Below are 21592 nucleotides of genomic sequence, written 5' to 3'. Positions count from 1 at the left end.
TAGCGTTTTATTATTTTATCTCTATCTTTCCTTCCCAGTCCTCGTTGTATTTTTGAGACCGAGCCCCATGTTTTTAGCCCGTGTTTGTTTACATGTTGGATGAAGTGAGTGATTAAGTTCCTGTTTTCTCTGAGCCACTGGACCACTGACGGACATCTGTCTGCAGTGGTGTGATCATGTCTGTGTTCAGGTCTGACGCTGACGTGAGTTCCAGTTTTGAATATTGATATTTGATGACTTGGTAAATATTGATCTGATTAGTTGTGAAGATAGGTTTTAGTGTTGTGATGTGCTATGTGAATGCATGTGACCAGTAACATAGGACATAAGGAGCTCTCGGCCCCTGTATCTAACTGGTGGAGAAGGGTGTGAACGCTTCCTACCTTCAGACGCATCTTCCTCTGACACGTACAGCACGTCATCATCTCTGCGGGATCAGACACAGTGTGAGCACCTGAACTCACCTGAGCCAACGACCACCATGCCGCAGGTCGCCGCTTTTACCTGATCAACGTGACGTCGTCTATCAGGCCGCCGTTCCCGTTGTAAACACTGGAGGCTCTTATCCCCAGTTTGCAGCTGGCCACGGACAGTAAGTCCTCCAGAGAGCCGTACACGGCCACCACCTGTGGAACACCGCACAAACAGCCGCTCACCTTTGTGCTCCGGGGCCGTGAGACGTGTCCGACATCAGCGGCCAACACCGCGCTGCCCACACGGTCTCCGGCCCACCGACACATTTCCCCGTTTTATCTTCCCGCTCACCTTTCCGTTCGTGGAGGTTCCGTTGACAAACAGTGTGACTCTTCTCATGGCCAAATCAGACCATCAGACCTTCAAACAGAACGGGTTTGATCCAAAATACATATTTTTGAAGCAACTGGCACTTCCTCTTTCCTGACTCCGCTCAACCGCCCTCTGTAGCCGGAAGAGCCAATCAGCTGCTGAGGCTTCACGCAGCAGCCAATCGGAAAACCGAGTGGGCGGGACCCCCGGTCCCCGTAAAGCATCAGTGAATAACCTGTACATTTTTTCCTCTTCAGTCTTCAACCACGACACTTCACACCAAATATGATATTATATAATATTTCAGATATTAGATTATATAATAAAATCTGCAGGTTACTGAACCAACTCCTGTCTCAGTAAATAATCAATGCTGAGTTTTTTATTCATGGACACACACACATACACAAACATGACTTAAAGGTGCTCCAGCAACGTTTCAGAGTTATAAAGTATTCAGCACAGAATAATAAATACTTTTTACAATGATTTGTGTCTATTTGTTTTTTTTGTTTGTTTTTTTTTTTACAATAAATAAATAAAATCAATTACCTGGTCTGGTTAAAAAAAATCTTAAAATCTCACAGAAAAAAAAAAGAAGAAATAATTAAATTAATTAATTTGAAGACTAAACTGTCAACTTAAAATAATTTGTAATGGAAAAGGGGAAAAGAAAAACATTGTTAAAAAAAAAAATGGAGAGGGGGAAAATGAGCTCTATGACTGAAGTTGATCGGGACGTTCAGGTTCAAAAGCTGATGAACCTTCAGGAGCATTTTCAGTTAAAATCACACAAACCAGTTAACACCACCAAATAAAAGAACTCTGACCTTTTTCTCACTAATAATCACAATACCAGAGCTCACACTCTAAATAATCAACAGCATTAATGCTTTACTGTTGCAGCTGATGAAGATGGGACTATTTATAAAATCAGGAAGCAGAGTTGTATAAAATTGTTCACTACTTGAGTAAATACAGAATAAAAGAGGTGGAAGATCTGTTTTACAAAGAACTTTATTAAACAAATTATTCACCAAGACATAAAATAAAAGCTTTTAACATACACATACAATGACAGCAAAATATGCAATTAAAGAGCCAGAGCCTGTTCATTTGGCCAAAACAGAGGACACCGTTTTTAAATTAATACTAAATCAATACCACCTCATCTGGCTTCTTCTTCTAACCCCAAAAATCAGAAATGATATTTAAATTCTACTTTCAAGAACATGGAGAGCCCCTAACCAATAATAAATCTTTTATTTTGACTGAACATCCTCTAAAGAAATGTTAATATACCAGTGTTTTAAATCTCCTGTGACTCTATCTGCATCAGCTAAAACTGAGTTGAGCAACTCTCTCTTCAGCTGTGCCACAAGAGGAAGTGCAACAAGTGAAAACATTTGTCTAATAACCACACACTTACTCTGTGCAATAAAACTAGTAAATGCTTCGACTGGTTTCTCCTCACACTTCAGTCTGAAAGCAGCTCGGATTCAGCAGGTTCTGGTTCAAACTACTAAAACAGAGCTCAGTGTCGGGTAGAGCTGATTCACCTGTGTAAGTGTCAGCATTAAAAGTATTAAAGTCAGTTACAGGGATGGATGTTCACAGCACAGCAGGTCGACTGATTGTGTTTGCAAACAGCAGCACCACCCTGTTATTAAACAGTCAGCACATTTAGAGCCCAACCCAGGATTCATCTTGAAGAAGTTAGTATGGAAACAGTCAGGGGACGACTTTTTATCCATTAAATAAAATAGGTGTAGAGCAATAAACTGGCCCCAGAGGTGAGAAATCAGCTGATAGTTGAGACCCTCATGTTATACTCCAGTGCTCTGCAGACAGTTGTAGAAGAAAAGGAGAACAAGAGCCTGTGAGAGTTCATCAAATGTGCAGTTGTAACATCAGCTACAGATCAGGTTTTCTCTTTTGAGCCATGTTATTTTTATCCTGCTTTTATTTACATTTTGTCAAACTGTCCATTACCAGCAGCTGAATGAGCTGTGATCAGCTCCTGTCTGTAGTTTACCGTGTCACTGCATCACTGTGACACTGAAGGAAACAGGTCTTTGTCCTGTTTAATGTCCACATCTTGTCATTTCCACCACTGTCGTCCAGTTAAATTACTGAGAAGCACAGTGATGGTTTCACTCCCAGCCTGTCTGAATGGGAAAGTGCTTCAAATAAGGCACAAAAGAAGCATCAACCTGTGGATCAGGATACCTTCACTCAGGTTACCTGCTCTGTGATCACTGGATATTTTTAAGATTCATACGTTTTAATGATGCAAAATCCTGATTTTGTCTTTATGTCTGACTTTAGATGGATTTATTTTATATAATTATATTTCCTTTGATCTCATGCTCAGTTACTTTCTGTGTCTGAAGTCTGTTGGCTCTACATGTAAATACAGTGACATCACAGTTCACACCTGAACTGACTCATGTCCCAGGTGAAGGTTTACATTTCTTTATTTGGGCGTCATATTAAAAGATAAGGCAACATGTTTTATAAAGTTCTTCAAGTGTCTTTGTGGCTCAGAGTGAGATTCAAAGCTGAGACAGAGAGAAGGGACGATAGGGTCAGAGCTACAGCAGCAGTGAGGTTCAGGTCATCGTATAGTCCAGGACTGGGCCTCACCGACACAATACACGCTTCTTTTTTTCTTTCACGCTTTCTTTCCGGAAATTTGTAACTGATACTGTTTCGGTTGTTGGTCATTCCTTCATGAGGCCTTTACACCCACTCTTACCAAAACCACCCTCCTCCTGTACAGCAGCACTCACCTGAGTTTAGCAGTGTGTTTAATGGTAAAATACATTTGGGTTGTGTACCATCATGTCTGACTGTTTCTGGCCTCTACTCATTTCCACTGTCCTCTGGGTCCTCCTCTCCTCCTTCAATCTGTCCCTCTGCGTTCCTCTCGGGGTAGTTGAGGATCTGTCTGTTGGCCTGCATGATGTACTGCTGCTGTTTGAAATACACCTTCAGGACTCCCTTCATCAGCACAAAGGCGATGCCACCCTGTGGGGATAGAGGACAGAATGGTGTCGGCTTTCATCCATTAAAAAAACAAGTATTCAAGTGGCACAGTATCTTCACTGAGGGCTCAGCTTTATTGGTGCAATAACCAGCACAGAGCAGCAGATGTTGGACGGACTAAGTCTTCATGTAGGTGACGCTGAGCAAAGTGACAACAAGCAGGATGAAAGTGAGGTGATTCATAATTGCACTCTCATCCAATCACATCACTAGTCTCATTGTTCTGAAACAGCTGAGCCAATCACAGTGAAGAATAACAACAACAGCTCAACTGACGGATAAAAAAAAAAAAAACTTCTTCAGAAATCTCATTGTTGTCAAAGCGGTGAAACTGTTTCGGACATAAATCAACTGTATCTCTGGTCCTGACTGGTCACATCAGGTCTTAGAGGACTCTGGTAATCTAATTAACTTTAGACTTTGAACTGAGCAGTCTGATGTGAGTGTGTGTTTATTCTGCAACAGCCTGGGGTCATTTTCAGGTACTTTAATGAAGGTAAACACAGTGGACAGCTGTGTATCAACCTGTCTGTCCTGCTGCCTTTAGATTTAATGAACTGAAGGAGAAACTTTTCAAGCAGCTGTGGAAAACAGATACTGTAAAAATCAACAATATTCATTTAGAGATACCGATGTTCCTGCTTTAGCCACATTAAATCTTTGGTGCACACGTCATCTAGTTAAAGGCTGCAACTAAACAATTATTTTCTCAAGTCTTCTATAAAATGTTAAAAAAATCAGTTTCCAAAACTACAAAATGATGTCTTCAGATGTTCTGCTGTGTCCAAACAACAGTTTAAAACCCAAAAAACTCAGTCAACAGTGATTTCAAACAGAAAACACTCACACAGGAGAAACTGGCTGAGGACGTTTGAAAACTCTCGAAATACGACTGAGGATTAATTTCTATTATTCTGCGCTGATTGTGCTGTTGTAGTGACACCACTGTACTAATTACCCACAATACAAGAGCTGTCAATCAAGCCTGGGTGACAACCTTTATAGAGGCAGTCTCCATAGTGAAATATAGAGTACATATATACAGTATATATATATATAAATATATATATTCACCAGGATGGTGCGCTGTAGATTAGAGGACACCTGTCGGAACAGCAGCCTTCCCACCAGACTGGCAATGGAGGGAAAGATGAGAGCTCCACACAGAGTCCTGGACACAGAGAGGTGATCTCCTGCACTGGACCCGTCCACAGGGACCCGGGGCAGGTAACCACCGTTACCTGGGGTACGACAGACAGTCAGGTTATGACTCAACTTTTTAATTTGTTCATAAATCACCTAATTATTCAGTCAGTGTTACTGCCTGATGGAGCCTGTTTGGTTTTATATTTATTGTACCTGAAGACGAATTGATTTCAGTTTTCAAATTCATTTTCCTCAACACTTTACATGATAATGATTCATATTATCACCATCATGTTCCAATTATTATTATTACTAGTGTAACTAATAGTATTGCTTGTTTTTAGCCATGCAGAGTGTGCGCTCTGTTAACTTTGTGTGTGTGTGAGTGTGTGTGTGTGTGTGTGTGTGTGTTCATATACCTGGCGGGAGCTTGCGTCTGTAGGAGTACCTCTGCCACAGTCTCACTATGTAATCCTCCCAGCGGATCATCTTTCCCAGGACCAGCACCACAGGGATGGTGGGCAGACCCATCAGCAGGAACAGGGGGTCGGCCCGCTCCATCACGTACAGCCCCTTCTTATGACCCACAACCTGCAGGTGAGAACACAGACAGGTGAGTCCTACAGGCCACCGCTCTCTGGCTCTGTGTTCTTCCTGTGCAGGATATTGTGAGCTCTGCAGACCTGCATGACAGTCACAGCTCCGTATGTGACGGCTGACCAGTACACCGTCCCCACCACCACCCCGACAGCGGCGAAGGGACTGGCCCGGGACAGAGCTTTGTCTACCTGCTGCAGGAAGTAAACCAGAGGGCCTGTGGAGAGACAGGAAACCAAACAGTCACTGAAAGAAGCAGTTTGTTTTTTTTCTACATTTTCCTTTACATGTCATACACAGCCGTCATCAGTGAGTCTCACTGTTTCACTGGGTCACGTGTTCCTTCATCACCATGAACACACACACACTCCAGTTTATTCTGACTCAATCCCCACACACACTGTCCCACTGCCACAAATACTCTCTACAGAACCAAAAAAAAAATCATTAATTGAAGCAGCAGAAGTTCAGACATCCTGATATAGATCAAGGTCCAAAAGCACTGGACAATACATTTCCCATAATTCAGCAGTGTCTCTCCCTGCCTCATAAATACCTATTTCTCTCTAACCACACTCTTTACTCCCCACTGAGGAGCTGTAAGTGTCTCTCACCCATCTTGGGGAAGATGACGTTGTATTCAGTGCCACACTGTGGACAGTTGACCGCTCCTCCGTTGTTGCCTTTCTGCTTCTCGTCGAGCCAGCGCTGCAGACAGGACTGATGGATCCATTTAGTACAACCTTTACACCTGCAGGGGCTCACCCACTCTGCACTGCGGTCGTCTCTCTCAGTGGCAAAACACACCCAACAGTGTCTGCGCACACACACACACACGCACACGCGCGCACACACACACACACACACACACACACACACACACACACACACACACACACAGAAAAACAGTGTTTTACCTACTTTCTATATTTACCACAATATGATGGAGATGAATGGACTTTACTAAAAGGCACCTTTAAACTCTACAACAACAACAACTCTACTATATTACTGAAATCTACTAAAATAAAAAGCAGAGTGACACAGTGCAACAAGCCTAACAGGACATGCACTCAGGAGATGAGGTCTTACTTCTCAGGCTGCTCCTCAGCAAGGGCCATGATGGTGCTGAACAGGCTCTGCTCTCATGAACCCTTCAGGCTGCGGCAAGGACCTGTGAAATGAAGATGTGCAGACTGACTGAGTCCCAAAAAACACAGACTATTATTAATTTAAATGATCATATGAAAAAACAAGTATCAGCAGTGCATTAGTTGTGCACCCACTAATAATCTTCAAACACGACTTGGACAAGCAACAGGAAATGGATGGATGGGTTAACTAATAAAAATAATAAATAATAAACTTAAAGTCCACATATTCTACTTTACATAAATGCAGAGGATTTTTCAGTTTTTACAGAAACATTTTATAACTGTTACTACGGGCTAAAAAAACATTTGAAACCTGCAGATTTAAAACCCTGAGAGACAACAGAATCCGTCCTTGGCTTCTAAAGGTTTTTATCTGTATTCTCATGATTATCTGCCGTTTTTCTTTCTTTAAATGTTTCAAAGAAATGATGTTACAATTATGTAAAGTACTTTGCCTGAAATGTGCTATAGAAATAACCTTACCTTACCTTTGCTCGTTCTGCATACAGCTGAATAAACCAAAATACTGATACTAAATTTAACCTCAACCAAATTCTTTTCAAAGTCCAGAGTCTGAGCCCAAATGTGACCTGTGAGAAATCACTCCCATCTTTACCAGTAATGTTTAAATGCATCACTATTTTTAATCTCGTAATATTATACCGGTTACTCTGACATGAGTCACTCTGAAACCGATAGTACACGTATTATCAAGAGTTAGAGACGCTTCCAGCTTTTATAACTCGACACAGCCGGACTCACTATCGGTAGTTTTGTCGCTCTAAACTAAAAGCACCTGCTTTGACCTCAGAAACAGAGCCCTCGTCCTTACGGAAGACAGCTTGTCAACTGTAGCTACAGTTTCTATTACATCAAGCTAGTTAGTAAACAGCAACTAAGCTAGGCTAACCAATAATAAAGCCAATCAGATACACAGTCAGTGTACAAAACATCTGTATGACACTAATGTGAAAGCAGCACTCACCTGAAAAATAACTGTATATTCAGATAAATGATGTTTTTACTGTTAAATCCTGAGCAGAAGCTGTTGTGCTAACACGGTCACATTAACTTCCTGTCCCGTCGCTTCCATCAGCTTTCTGATTGGTCGACGACTGTGAGGGTACATTGCTGCATTCAGGGTGTGCGGAAAACGTGGAAAAGTTCCGCTTCAACCGGGAAAATACGGCCCAGAATCAGAATCAGCTTTATTGGTCACGTTATATATCAATGGCTATCGGTGTAATTACACGGGGTCTCATTAACAATATTCAGGAAGATACTGGATAATATGGATATGTAGAAAAAAGCAAGGACAGCAAAGCCAGTAAGTAAACATGAATATGGATATTTTGTACAAGCAAGAAGATGGAAAACAAATAGGTATACATATATGGACACCAATATATAGTAGTTATATACAAGTCAAACATTTTATTTAAGTTGTAAACAAGGACACAAATGTGCAAGGAGTGCTGAAATAAATACTTAGTAATATAATAAGTTACTTATATACTATGCATACATTAGGTATTTATGTAAACCATGTGCATGAACGCACATGTAACGTATATACAGCCTGTTTGTGTTTGTAACTGACAAGGGATGGATGAGGTTCACGTTACTGCACAGTGCGAATTCTTAAATAATACAATTTAATTCATTTCATATGTCCAGGGAATGTTTTAGTATCACTGTATTGCACAAGGATTGTTTTTGATATTATACGACTGATGTCCTTTTGGGATTTATAAAGTTTTTTAAGATCCATATTCCTGTTCTCTTATTATTGTTGTTATTAGGGTAACGATTTATCGATTATAGATGTATGGATAATTCAAGACCACTTCGTTAGGTTCCCCTGTTTCCACGGGTTTGACAAAGATGCTGTTCCTGACAGCAAACGAGTACGCATGCCTATCCTGTTAAACGCCGTGATTGGTTAGCGCTTCTGTCAGTCAAGGTGTTCTTCAAGGTGATTGGTTGTGGTCGAAGGAGGCAGATCGGCCCTCAGCGGCAGCAGAACACAGAGGAGCGGCGGAGTGCAGAGTGCGGAGTGACGGGGCGTTATTTTTTACATGATTAAAACACTAAACGGGGACGAATACACGCACGGATCTATAGAAACATATCTTAAACACCTAGTCCGTCATGGAGTCCTATGACATTTTAGCTAACCAGCCGGTTGTGATTGATAATGTAAGTATGATGTCATTCATCCACACCCAAACCGAGGCCGCTGGCGGTGACCGTTGGCTAGCTGTTAGCTGCGTTAACTATTGTTTTACAGCTAAAACATCGGTCACCGGTCCGTCCGCCCTCATTAAACCTGCCATAGGTACCAGCACTGCTTTACAGTGTCCAACCCAAATGCTACCGGCTTCAGCTGCTAGTAACGGTAGCGGCGTCTCTTGACGTGTCCAGCCAATCGGGCGGTAGCTAAACCGGCTAGCTAGTCTTCTGTTTGTCTGATCCTCAGTGTTAGCTGTCCGCGGAGCTGCAGCTGGATCATCACAGATCTTTACTGTGTTAATGCTGAATACTTAGCATAGCATGCTGAGTTGTCAATAAGGGTGTGTGTGTCATCCTGAGCCGTAAGCTCTACAGGATAGACTGTCTACGTCTGTGTATGTCGCTAGCATAAACAGTGGCTTTGTATTGAGCACCGGTGCGTTAACAGGGACCTGCAGGACGTGAGAGGTTTTAAAAACACTGATTTCAGTTCCTTCAAACAGATCTTCAAAATAATGTACATTCACAGGCGCTATACACTGTTTGTTTGTATCTGGTTTCACTTGAACTGAAGAAGCTAATTTTTACTGTTTATCAGGTGTGTCTAGAAGGCTAGTGTCAAGGCTAACCCCCTTGGGGGAATGCGCAACCAAGTCAAAATATTTCCTGTTCTTCCCGATCTGCCGTGAATGCAGCATTAGCACTGGTCTTTATAGTTGGGGCTTAATTGAGGTTTTTTTCAGAGATAGCTAGTTGAAATTAGGATATAAGGAAGCACAGATTAACAGACACAGACTGTTAATTTTGTGGAGCCTTACAAGACAGAGTTGGTTGAGACAGGAGGGATGTAGGGCACAGTGTTTGTGTGAGCTGCTCGGTGGTGTCTGAGCATGAGTGTGTGACTGCTGCTGGCCTCTGGCTGTGTCTTATGACCTCCCTCTTTCTGAGACACACTGCACAGAGATTAAAACAGTGCAGCTCATACTTCAACCATAACCCTGTGATGTTGGGCTCTAACGTCATCTCTCTTTTCTTCTTCAGGGTTCAGGGGTTATCAAGGCTGGTTTTGCAGGTGACCAGATCCCCAAATACTGCTTCCCTAACTAGTAAGTATTTCCTGACCTTACAGGGGTCACATGTAATGTAAAGCTACAGAAATAGTTTTCATTATTGGCTAATCTTCTGATCAGTTCATTTATTGATTTAGTATCTTTTTGACTATAAAATGCCAGAAAGTTGTGAAAAATAAACATCCAAATTTCTTTGTGTGTGTTATCCAGTCAAGGGTATTTTAAATTGCCTGACTGTCTATTTCTGTGTGTGTGATACAGTGTGGGACGTCCCAAGCATGTGCGCGTGATGGCAGGAGCCCTGGAGGGAGACCTCTTCATCGGACCCAAAGCAGAGGTAACACACACCAGGGCTACATCTGGAGAATATGACTTCTAGGCTGGGGGGTCACCACAGTGCTTCATTTATAATGCTTAGCTGTGACACATTTTTCCTTTATCAAAAGTTACAGTGATTTGGGTATTTGCGCATGGCCACATAGCAATTTTGGTAATATTTTGATTATTGTTCCGCGCTACCACACACTCACTCACTCACTCACTCACTCACTCACTCACTCACTCACTCACTCTCTCACTCTCTCTCTCTACCTGCTAAGGGCATTTGAACCAGCAGATGCTAAAATCAAAGCACAAAGACTTTACCCAGATGATGCTACTTTTATTCAGGAATGCTAACTGGGCAACTCAGAATTAAAAAAGCTCACCTGTCTGTGATGCACCAGAGCTTTTGAAGGTGTGCCAGTGACATTACTTGAAAAGATAACAAATTGAAAACTCTCTAAAGCTCTTGCAGTAGTCTTCTGCATTAGTCTGTAAAATATTTATTCAAAGTTGTACCTGAATTATAGTAACATTTTCCCAGATCAGTACTCGGTATCAACTGAGAGACAAGTTCAGGTGTCATATTGTAAGGAGAAAATGCTCCATCTCCATCTGTGTAACTGTGCATCAGCTTTTCTCAGATGACAACAGGATTTGTGCCGCACTTGAACACCTCTGTCATTAGTGACCTGGACCTTCTCTCATCATTTTGTGCCAGTAATATAAGAAATCTTATCAGCTGACTTGTTACAGATCTACTCCGTGTGTCTGTGTCTCTCTTGAATCTGCAGCTCTTTGTTAGTGTAGAAACTATGCTGCAACTAACCATTATTTTCTTTATTGACTAATTTGGTGACTTTTTTTGAGGACTGGTTTCACTGGACTTATGGGACCTGAAACATACACGTTGTACAGAGGGTGGTAGGTGGGGGTCAGAAGGGGCCTCGCAGATCCCTAACAAGTTAATCTGGCCATGCAGTTGATGCACAGCTCTATTTTCATCAGATCACATAAGGATTTTCCACTTGGTCTCCCACGAGCCTTGTGGCAGGCTGTAGTGTAGCTGTCATGTGAGTTTATTTCCACAGTGGCTCTCTTTGCCTCTCTGCCATTAAACTGGTGATCTGCCCAGGCAGCCCCTGGTGTCCTTTCATCGTCTCTGCAGCTTCTGAAGCATGTGACTCTAACATTTTGTCCACATTTCAAAGCCTCATGTATGAGAGCAGAAAAACACCCAGAAGTTGTGAAGAAATGCAAATTCACAAAGACTTTAAAAACAAGCTTGACCTCACTAATGTCCTGTCTCTGTGTCGGTCAGGAGCACAGGGGCCTGTTGTCAGTGCGGTATCCCATGGAGCACGGGATCGTGAATGACTGGAACGACATGGAGAGGATCTGGCAGTACGTTTATTCCAAGGAGCAGCTGCAGACTTTCTCCGAGGAGGTGAGCTCCTCTCCTCCCGCCACACAATTATACAGCCACCTGTTTGTGATACTTCGGGGCCAGTAATCCTGATCATGCATCTTTGTGTTTGGGGTCTTTGGCAGCATCCTGTGCTGTTGACCGAGGCTCCTCTCAACCCCAGCAAGAACAGGGAGAAGGCTGCAGAGGTTTTCTTCGAGACCTTCAACGTCCCTGCTCTCTTCATCTCCATGCAGGCTGTGCTCAGCTTGTAAGAACTCTCTGCTCTCCTCATTCAATTTTTACAACTTTATAGTGATGTGATGTCTGAATTCCGTTTAGTCACGTTACTGCTGACAAACCAGTTACCTGAGGCTGAGGCTACTAAGAATGTGTTGATGCTGTTAAAGAGGCCTGTTGTTCACCACTTGCTCTGCAGTCTTAACTGCACAGTAACCAAGTCTAAGGCTCCGTCCATATCCGACACCTTTTAGTGTTAAACTCGTCTCTTCTCTGTTTCCTCCTCCGTCTACTCTCCTCCAGAGTCTTCAGCCTCTAAAACAGAGACTTGCAGAAACACTGCTGGACCCGTTTTAGTCTAAAACTCCAGGTTGTGTTGTAGTCTGGACGGACACAAACAGAGACCTTTGGAAACAATGACGTAGACGCCCACAGTGGCTCCTGATTGGCTCTTATCAGCCTGGACTACCAGTGGTGAAACACCATGGAGAATGAATGAAAGTGTTACTGACCTTGTTGTCTTTGCAGCAGCTGTTGTTCAGTTCAGTTCTGTCTTTGCTGTTCCTGTAACTAACCACCTGCAGAGGAGACAAGCTGCTTCCTGTTTACACCGGCTTGCACATGCTCAGTGGATGTGAATGGTCATGTGATCTGTGTTTTCAGGCGTTAGTGTGGACAGAAATTGTTGTGGTTTTAAAATGAAAATGTCGTAGTGTAGACATAGTTATAAGAAAAAAAAAAAATTTCTTACAAATAAACCGTAGAAGCATAGGTTGTGTTTAAAAACAGTCGGTGGCACGTGAAGGTAAAAACAGATTTGGAATGAGAACAGTAAAGTTCATCTTCTATTACCTCCACTGGAAACACATAAAGAAGGGAGGTGGAATCATTTCCTAATTACATAAACAAATCAGTGCAGACTCACATCATCACATCTGGCACAGCACACTGTGTTTTAATAAGCTGAGAGAACACCGTCCTCTACTGGAAGAAAAAAAGTATAGGCCGGCTGTAAGTCTGCTTAACCACAGATGCTGAAATAAAAAATGTCCAGAGATCATAGTTCAGGACACTGAGTGTTCAACAGTCTGCAGGTTACAGCACACGCACAGCTGATGTAACAAGAGGACCACAGGTGTTTGACAGGCAGAAGAGAAAGTTGAGTTTTGAGCTCTGTAGTGTTATTTAGTCTGATGCAGTGGTTTCCTCCTCCCCACTGATTTGATTCCAGGTCTGACGACTCAGCACTGACTGTCTCACTCAGAGTTTGGTCCTAAATCTAAATTTTACCAACCCTGAACATAAACCATCCAGTCAGCTGCAGAGGTCAGAGGACAATGACTAAACTACCAGTTAAAGAAGCAGCAGGAGACTGTGTCTCTTTCCACTGCTGTCGGCTGAGCTCCTGATCCAGATGAAGCTCCAGCAGAGACACAGTCACTGAACCAGGAGGACGACACGTGTGTGTTGTGACAGGCAGCATCGGACGTCGACACAAACACTGAGTAATGAGTTTGTCCTGCGTGGTGTCACCAGCACTGGGACCAAATGTTCCTGTGTCAGTGAAACATCATCTGAGCACTGAAGTGAGAGTCCGACCTCAGTCTGAGCTTTCTCAGGTGATCGTTACAGGTGTGGTTGTACAGTGACCGTGGTCTGTGTCATGCAGGTACGCCACAGGCCGTACCACCGGTGTTGTGTTGGATTCGGGGGATGGTGTGACCCACGTCGTGCCCATCTACGAGGGCTTCGCCATCCCACACTCCATCATGCGCGTGGACATCGCAGGCAGAGACGTCTCTCGCTACCTCCGCCTGCTGCTGCGCAAGGAAGGCTACAACTTCAACACCTCTGCCGAATTTGAGGTTGTTCGCACCATCAAAGAGGTGAGGGGGGGGCTGGATGGGAAGCGATCTGAAACGTGACATATGCAAATTTTACAGTGTCTCATCAGACGTGTCTCTCTTTGCAGAGAGCCTGTTATCTCTCTCTCAACCCCCAGAAGGACGAGACTTTAGAAACAGAGAAGGCTCAGTATGTTCTCCCTGATGGAAGCACTTTAAATGTGAGTCATGCAGCGTTTTGGAAACGTGTTAAATATTTCCATAGACTTCTCTGTGAAAATCCACCCCCCCCTCTCCATCCTGACCACAAACCCTGAACGTCTCTGCTCAGATCGGTCCAGCCAGGTTCCGTGCTCCAGAGCTGCTCTTCAGACCCGACCTGATCGGAGACGAGAGCTCGGGGATCCACGAGGTCCTGGCCTACGCCATCCAGAAGTCTGACATGGACCTGCGACGCACACTCTTCTCCACCATAGTGTTGTGTGGAGGGTCGACACTGATCAAAGGTTGGTGTTCAGTGATGACGGTGCAGGCACATATACATATACATACCAGCTCTGTAGAAATGATTTGTAACTGTACTTTTGAGCCACTCAAAGCTGATTCAGGATCAGATTTTTGCCAGACCTGTCCTGAATGAACAAGCCAATATTTCAGTTTTAGGATATTTCAGTCTCATCTGGGGGGGGTGAAGGGGGGGGTCTAATGTTTACAGACTTGTTCAGCCACACTCACTGACTCCACCTGTTGCAGGTTTTGGGGAGAGACTACTAACTGAAGTCAAGAAGCTTGCACCCAAAGACGTGAAGATCAAGGTGGGTGCAGACTGTGCTGTTGTGCCTGTAGCTGCTCTGACGCTGCTCGTCACTGCGTATTAAACACCTGTTTTTGTGACCTGCTCTTTTCTGTCCAGATCTCTGCTCCCCAAGAGAGGCTCTACTCCACATGGATTGGGTAAGAGTTCAGTTTTATTTTGGGTGGGGGTTGTGGTCAGTGCTCCACCAGGGCATCGTCCTGGTCGCACTGACTTCTCTCTGCAGCTTTGTGACGTAGTTTTTAATCCTCCTGTTCCTCCCCCCGGCAGCGGCTCCATCCTGGCGTCACTGGACACCTTTAAAAAGATGTGGGTGTCGAAGCGGGAATATGAAGAAGACAGAGCACGTGCCATCCACAGGAAGACGTTCTAGAAGGGGCCGGCGCCCTGCGAATGCCCCCAGAACTGCCCTCAAACCCCCCCATCATACTGTCGGAGACTCCCTCACTCCTGCACCTTGTCATTTTCCTCTAAACAGCTGTCAGCCTACCCCCACGCTTTACCCTCCCCACCCCCACCCAGAGAAACACACACGTTTATGTGTAGCTGTTTCCATATTTACCTCCTTTTTCATTTGCCTCCTTCTCTCCCGTTCTTCCTGCTGTTCCCCCCCAAACATCCCAAACATTCACACACAGAGGGGCGTCAGGGTATCTGAGAGGGCAACAACTAGCACTGTGGACTCACTGCAGGTTGCTGTTCTCTGATTCAGTCCACATTGAAGTATTGGTATCGCTCTCTCGCCTACGAAGCCCTGCAGGATGTAGAATATCATGACATGTCAATAAACGTGAATGTTTTGTTTTTTTTTTTTTTTTGCTACTGTTGAAACTTCCATTCCAAACCGAAGATTTAGATTTTTATTTGATGTCCATTTTGTAGGCCTTTTTTTTTTTGACATGGATTAGCTCGTACAGGACAAAGGTTTGAAGATCTGTAGCAGCTAGTGAGCTAAAGATAACCACTGTATTATATATCTGGCCCTGGTTATGATCTTAAAGTTAATGCGGTTAATTTATCATCCAACTGACTGACCTGAAGTCAGCTCTGATAATCTGTCGTTGTTTCTGCATAAACACGGCGCCGTGTGTTTGTGTTGATGAGGAAAATGTTCAGTGCATCGGTTTGGTCTCAGCTGACAGGATTAAAACGAAGGGTCGGAAATGCCTTGATATTTTTTCTTCATGTGGTTCCACATGTACAGCGGCCGAGATGCACACTTCGAAGAAATCTTCCGTTTTTCCACCTGGGTCTTCTCATAGCTCTCAGAATACACTTGAGTTTTCCAGAGGTTGGTTTCAAACAGAAAAACAAACCACACATCTACAGTTTACAGACACATTTGACAAAGAAAAGCCACAAATCATTTCACGTGAGAAGCTGAAAGCAGTTGTTTGGTGTTTTCACTGGACTCAGAGACGAGTTTGTGAAACTGTGTGTTCAGGAAGCTTTGGGAGCCTCGTGCTGCTTCTCTGAACCACAGTGGAGCTGTTAACGTGACCGAGGCCCAGTTCAGACCTGGTGTTAATATCTGTCCCAGGTGATCCAGTCACAAGTGGTTACTGAGACACAGGTGGAGACACATTTTAAATCCAGGTGTGAACGGGGCCGTAGAGTCAGGATGGAGTCAGTACCCAGACCAAGACCCAGGTGAAAACACTGGAATTTCTTCCTTTACATATTTTGTGTATAACATCCAGCTAATATGACTGGAAAAAAAACAAAAAAGCAAAAAAAAACCTGTCCAGTTTCCCCTCTTCCTTCGTCTCTGCTTTATGAATCGGTTGCATGTCAGTTCATCGTGCACAGTGGAGGCGACATGAGGCTCTGGAGTCTGGGTGGAGAAACACTGAGAGGCCACAGGAAGCCAGCATGGCTGCTGATTAGTTTTTGTATTATTCTCCTCCTCCTCCCTGCCCCCCTCCCCCACCCTCTCTATGTACTAGTAAAAGTCTGGGTCTTATGATTTCCCTGCTTCTCAGTGGCAGTGAAGGGGTCGTGTCCACACCTGTGTCCGCCTTACTCCGACTGCGTCAGCGGAGCGTCCACGTTGTCTGCTTTTGGGTGTTTTTAAAAAAGATTGAAAAAGACAAACAGGTTGTTAACGTCATCAGCCTTGTGTACAGTGGAAGAAAAAACAACCACCACAAAAACCATAACAGACTAAAAATGTACAAAACTGTTTATTCAAGTGTTTGCTTTTACTTTTCGTAAATTCAGTATAATAAATAAGTTAATGGCTGCTGCTCGGACGTCTTCTCGTTCATTTATCAGCTGTTTTTGTATGTGTATCACTGTGTAGACAGGACGAACATAAATACACGATACTCCAAAGTACTCAGACCCTTTCACTTGTTGCACTTAGTTGACTTATAGGTTTCATTTAAAATAGAAATTTTTTGGGAGATTTAAACACAGTTGACCCATAATGACCAACAAAAAAACACAACTGAAGACAACTTTTTGCTGCAAATTTGTTAAAAATCAAAAATGAAAAGGGTCATTTTCAGTGTGGGCGTCTTTCTGTTCATTTTCAGATTTGACAAATGCTCTTGAATTAATTATATGTGTATAATTCACAGGGATGACCCACGTCTCCCTCATCCACAAGACCTGATTATCTCAGGTCACATCAGGATGTGTTTAATATTTGACATAATAAAGATCTGAGTGTCACAGACCTCGTGTGCGGTGGGTTTGACTGAAACATCAGATAAAATGAACTCGTGTTGTGATTCTACAGGAATGAACCACTTCAGCTTCTGAGGCCCAAACCTTAGACTGCAGCTCTTACGGAGCAGCAGCCTGTGTTTATAAAATGTTTGTTGGTTTTGTCAGTGTGGGTTATGTTTTGCTTTTGTTACCTGAAGGCCACCGTAGGTTTTCCTGCAAGCTTGGAAAGAGACGGGTGAGGGGAGGGGTGTTCAGCTGGCTGCAATCTGCAACCTCGCCACTAGATGTCACTAAATCACACGCACTGCTCCTTTAACTGTGCAGGTTTCTGTTGAAGCTTCTACACTTTGATTCTGTCGCTGCAGCTCAGAATAAGTTTGTTCTATCATCACATTGTTCACATTTCACCTTGTTCAATATCATTTTCTGCTGCTTTGTGTTCAGGAATTAGTCTCGTCCTGTGGGACCAGAGGGATGAGGGATTTCACCCCACAGGCCGTGCACACATGGCAGTCGTGCAGTCTGTTTGGTCACCTCCAGATGTCAGTCTGACAGCATCAGTGTAGATAAAGTGGCTCAAGAAGACAACGGCCTGTTTGTCAGATCCTCTCTGCTAAAATAAATTCAGTCTAATACATCAGTGTTGTATTAAATCCTCCTTCATCAAGGTTCTGATGTTCAGTTTGTATTCAACCCCATTCATATCAGTGAGGGTCGGCTCAGCAACAGAAACCTTGCAAGCTGAGTTGCGGTATCGCTAATGCATAAACAGCTGCTACTTGAAAACCCGTGTGTAGCCTGAAAGGTGAAACCCAGGTCTGAGAAGCACCTGATACTTTTATATTTCTCTTCATCCCCTGACTCACACCTCTGTGTCCTGCACAGTTTGTCGGAGAAAAAGAGGAAATCAATCAAATCAAAATCAATCATCAATCCAATAAGGAGAGTTTGCTGTTTGATGAAGAAATGCAGAGTTCTTCTCTTAATAAAGTGAGAAGTTGGTGTTTATTTTCTGGAAAATAACCCAATGCATTATGGATGAGTTTCAAATAAATATCAGCATCTCTGAGAAACAATAACTAGGGGCAGCAGACGCAGGAGGAGGTGAAGTGGAGATCTGAGAGGAGGGAGTCAGCAGGTGGGGAGACAGAGCTGAGGAAGCCATTTGATCTGCCTCCTCTCTCCGTCTCTGCTCCCTGACTGTAAAATATTGAGCACAGATATTTAGCAGTCTGCTGACATGATGCCGAGGATGTTTTTGGCACAATGACACACACATCATCTATGTCTCATCTCTTCTCTGGAGATGTCCCCTTGAAATCCAGCAGCAGTGGGAAGGAGCGCAGAGCTTCACAGCATCGTCTCACCGTGTGGATCAGGTAACCACTGATACATTAATCACAGTTACAAACCCTTTACAAATGATGCCTTACTTATCAGAAAGTTGGATCCTGTTCTGTAACAAATGAGGTCACAGGTCGTCTGTCAGCAGGTCACTATGACCCAGAGTTAGGTTCTGTTGCTAGGCGACATCTAGTGGTCGTAGTGATGATGACAGGAGCAAAGGGAAAAGTGCGGTGACGTAGTTTATAGAGCGACAAAGTCCACGTCAGGAGTGGGTTACCATCCAAAATCCATAGACCAGACCGGATAATTTCGGGGCCACACCTTCACAGGATGTGGTTGTTCAGGTTGTAGGATTGTTGGCGGCCAAACTCTCTGTTGTGAATCTGCAGCTTAAAGTGAATTTAAATTTTTGTCACTGCTGAGAAGTTTTTCATCCTGTTCAGCTGATTCAAATTGCTGCTCTGATTACAGCCTCCAATCAGGAGGAAGCCTGTTGGTGGTCTGAGTCCCATTATACAGCTACATCTAACACTGTGTGTGTGTGTGTGTGTGTGTCATATCATGAGTTAGTGCGAGCACATGTTCCCACCTTCCTGTGCGAGCCTCTGCTCTCAGCTCTGTGTGTATGAGAGCAGGACTCCCACTCTGCTCATTGACTTGTGAAGTGGCCCCAGGCCGCGCTGCCGGATGAGTCCCGGCCCCCAGCAGCGAGCTGATTTCCTGTTCTGTCACCACACAGATTGAATTACCTGTCACTCTAATGAATCTGCTGTTTCACTGCAGAGTCTCTGTGGTAAAGGTAGACCTGGGGGGCGGGGGTGAACTTCACATCATATCTGATTGGCTGTTTGCAGACAAACCAACAGAAAGTGTCTATGTAGGTTTACTGAGGTTAGTAATAGAGAGACTCCATCACAGGTGGAAGATGTGCCTTTTCAGTCCAAGCACCTGATCATCCTGCAGGAGAAGGTGGTGAGAGGTGGAGCTCTGAAGGAGAGAGAAGGAGATTTAAAGCACGGCTGCTGAGACCTGATTGGCTCAGAGAACACAGGCAGAGAGATCATTGGCCAGAAACGACTGAAAGGACGTGGTGGAGAAGAGAGGAGTAGAAAAGTAGGAGGATTCAGGGTTTCAACAGAAGAAATGAGAAAGAAAGAAGCTGAAGGCAACAACTCCCATGATCCCACGCTGCCTCATGAGGTCACCCAACGCCGCCTTTTGTTCTGGTTTTGATTGAGAGACCCCTAGAGGCAGAAGTTACAGACTGAGTTTACACCAGGTTGAAATAAACCAGAATTTCCTCACAGAATCTTGTCTTTCACCACAGATGACTCCATACACACCACGTCTACTGGATTTGACAGATTTCATTCAATTCTGCCTCATTTTATCAGGATGCACGACGTCTTGTTAGCTCAGTCGCTGGTCCATCAGTGACACAATGAGAGCTGAGCTCTGAGTGGCTGAGATAAAAGAAAAGGTCCAGCACGACATCAAACAGATCCAGCTGCACGCCTCAGTGACTGTACAGTACAATAAGTACAGAAAAGTACAAAAAAGGTTTATATCAAGGCCTCAGTCTGATTTCCCATGGGGGAGTGTCCTGTCCAGGAGTGACCCGGCTCATCTTCCCTCCCCTTATCCCTCCAAACCTCAATTACAGAGGCTTACTGTGTGCCGGCAGACTCTCTCCTCAGGACTTACTGCGGCAGACTGGCCAGCAAAACATCTCTGCTGGAAATCGCGGAGAATATGATTGTTGCTGTCTGACGAGGACGGCCACTTCGAGCCATGATTTGTCTCATTTAAGCTGCAGTGAGTGTGTTGAAGATGCTGCAGAAATCCCTGTAATTTCACTTGACAAGTACATAGAGATAAGATTTTTCCCACCAGCTGTTCAAGTCCCTGACAACAGGGCTGCTGGAGGGGAGGGGGGCAGCTCGCACAATGCAGCAGCACACATTCTGCCACTGTACACAACTACACAAGAGCTCGCCCGGAGAACACAGCAGCCCTGAACTGCAGAGGGATTTGCTGGGCTTTTGCACGGGTGACTCACTTTGCATACATTAGCATTAGTTTGATTTATAAAAAGAACAAACAGAGATGAACAGGGGGAATTTCACAGGTGAAGCTCAAAGATGTTTTATTTCTGATGAGAAGAATCAGACAAAGAGCTCGACTGGAGCGAAGAAGTGATGCATCCTGGGAGGAGAGCGTCAGGTTCTTCTTCCTTTTCTGTCTCTGCTTGTGACCGAACAATAAAAAGGGAAGCATCGCCACCCCCCCCCCCCACCCCCCACCCCGCCGTTTCCTTGGTTACCTCTGATGGCACACACAAACACACACACAAGTGGCTGCTATTTGTCAAAGTCACATAAACACACACACACACACACACACTGAGTGAAGGAGCTTTTCACCAGGCTGCCATGAAATGTGTTGGACTACATTTTGTGAAAGCAGGAAGCCGTCCTGTAACAATAATATATATATGACATCTGGCAGAGAAGATCTTTGTTGTAGTCCTTCAGAACCTTGCATCCAACATCAGAGCTGCTGGGAACAAAGTCACATGAACCGTCAGAAACTGTGTGAATCCATGAGTGACAACACGAAACAATACTGTGAAATCTACACTGTTTGCTTTCACATTAAACACACGTTAGCACCAAGTGTGGGACAAACACACACTCCATTATACTTGTTTGTACTGAGTAATCACCCTGTGAATAGTTTGCACTTACAAAGCTCTACAATGCAAACTCACACACACCAGGATATAAATACAATAGTGTAATTCCACTAATGAGACTCCACTGAACTGTGCTCTTGAACTGTGCTGCAGCTGTTTGCTGAGGCTTTTATTCAGACTTTGCCACAATTAAACACACACAAGTATTTGAATGTTGAGT

At 44.0% G+C, this 21592-nt stretch overlaps 3 protein-coding genes across 4 annotated transcripts in view; 1 reads left to right on the top strand and 2 right to left on the bottom strand.

Moving 5' to 3' along the window:
* kctd9b (potassium channel tetramerization domain containing 9b) overlaps nt 1–935 on the bottom strand; it is a 5016-nt gene extending 4081 nt beyond the window's left edge. Inside the window, exons 1-3 of the mRNA XM_071466706.1 lie at nt 766–935; nt 505–626; nt 384–427 (exon numbers count right to left, since the gene is read on the bottom strand). Coding sequence (XP_071322807.1) covers nt 384–427; nt 505–626; nt 766–813 — 214 coding nt within the window. The 5' untranslated portion in view covers nt 814–935. The remainder of the gene's footprint in view (nt 1–383; nt 428–504; nt 627–765) is intronic.
* Nucleotides 936–1785: 850 nt separating this feature from the next.
* On the bottom strand, nt 1786–7839 carry marchf5l (membrane-associated ring finger (C3HC4) 5, like). Of its 2 annotated transcripts, XM_071466710.1 has the most exons (8): nt 7717–7839; nt 6670–6751; nt 6192–6394; nt 5664–5794; nt 5400–5571; nt 4909–5075; nt 3627–3816; nt 2493–2627 (listed from the first exon to the last, which is right to left on the bottom strand). In XM_071466710.1, exons 2-7 carry the CDS (start codon nt 6696–6698, stop codon nt 3652–3654), a joined length of 867 nt encoding a protein of 288 aa, XP_071322811.1. In that variant the 5' UTR covers nt 6699–6751; nt 7717–7839; the 3' UTR covers nt 2493–2627; nt 3627–3651. The 2 variants fall into 2 exon arrangements, with proteins under 2 accessions (XP_071322810.1, XP_071322811.1); XM_071466709.1 differs by having other exon boundaries at nt 1786–3816.
* Nucleotides 7840–8725: 886 nt separating this feature from the next.
* Nucleotides 8726–16903, top strand: actr1b (actin related protein 1B). The gene is made up of 11 exons (XM_071466708.1): nt 8726–8930; nt 10005–10069; nt 10295–10370; nt 11676–11801; nt 11906–12030; nt 13669–13885; nt 13972–14064; nt 14175–14349; nt 14597–14658; nt 14757–14797; nt 14928–16903. Exons 1-11 carry the CDS (start codon nt 8883–8885, stop codon nt 15028–15030), a joined length of 1131 nt encoding a protein of 376 aa, XP_071322809.1. The 5' UTR covers nt 8726–8882; the 3' UTR covers nt 15031–16903.
* The last annotated feature ends 4689 nt before the right edge of the window (nt 16904–21592 follow it).

Source organism: Trachinotus anak, unplaced genomic scaffold (genome assembly GCF_046630095.1).
Source record: "Trachinotus anak isolate AG129_WGS33_773 ecotype Australia unplaced genomic scaffold, CSIRO_AGI_Tana_v1 ptg000028l, whole genome shotgun sequence".
Taxonomy (NCBI): Eukaryota; Metazoa; Chordata; class Actinopteri; order Carangiformes; family Carangidae; genus Trachinotus; species Trachinotus anak.
Note: the sequence above shows the minus strand (reverse complement) of the source record. Positions and strands in the feature narration are given on the sequence as shown.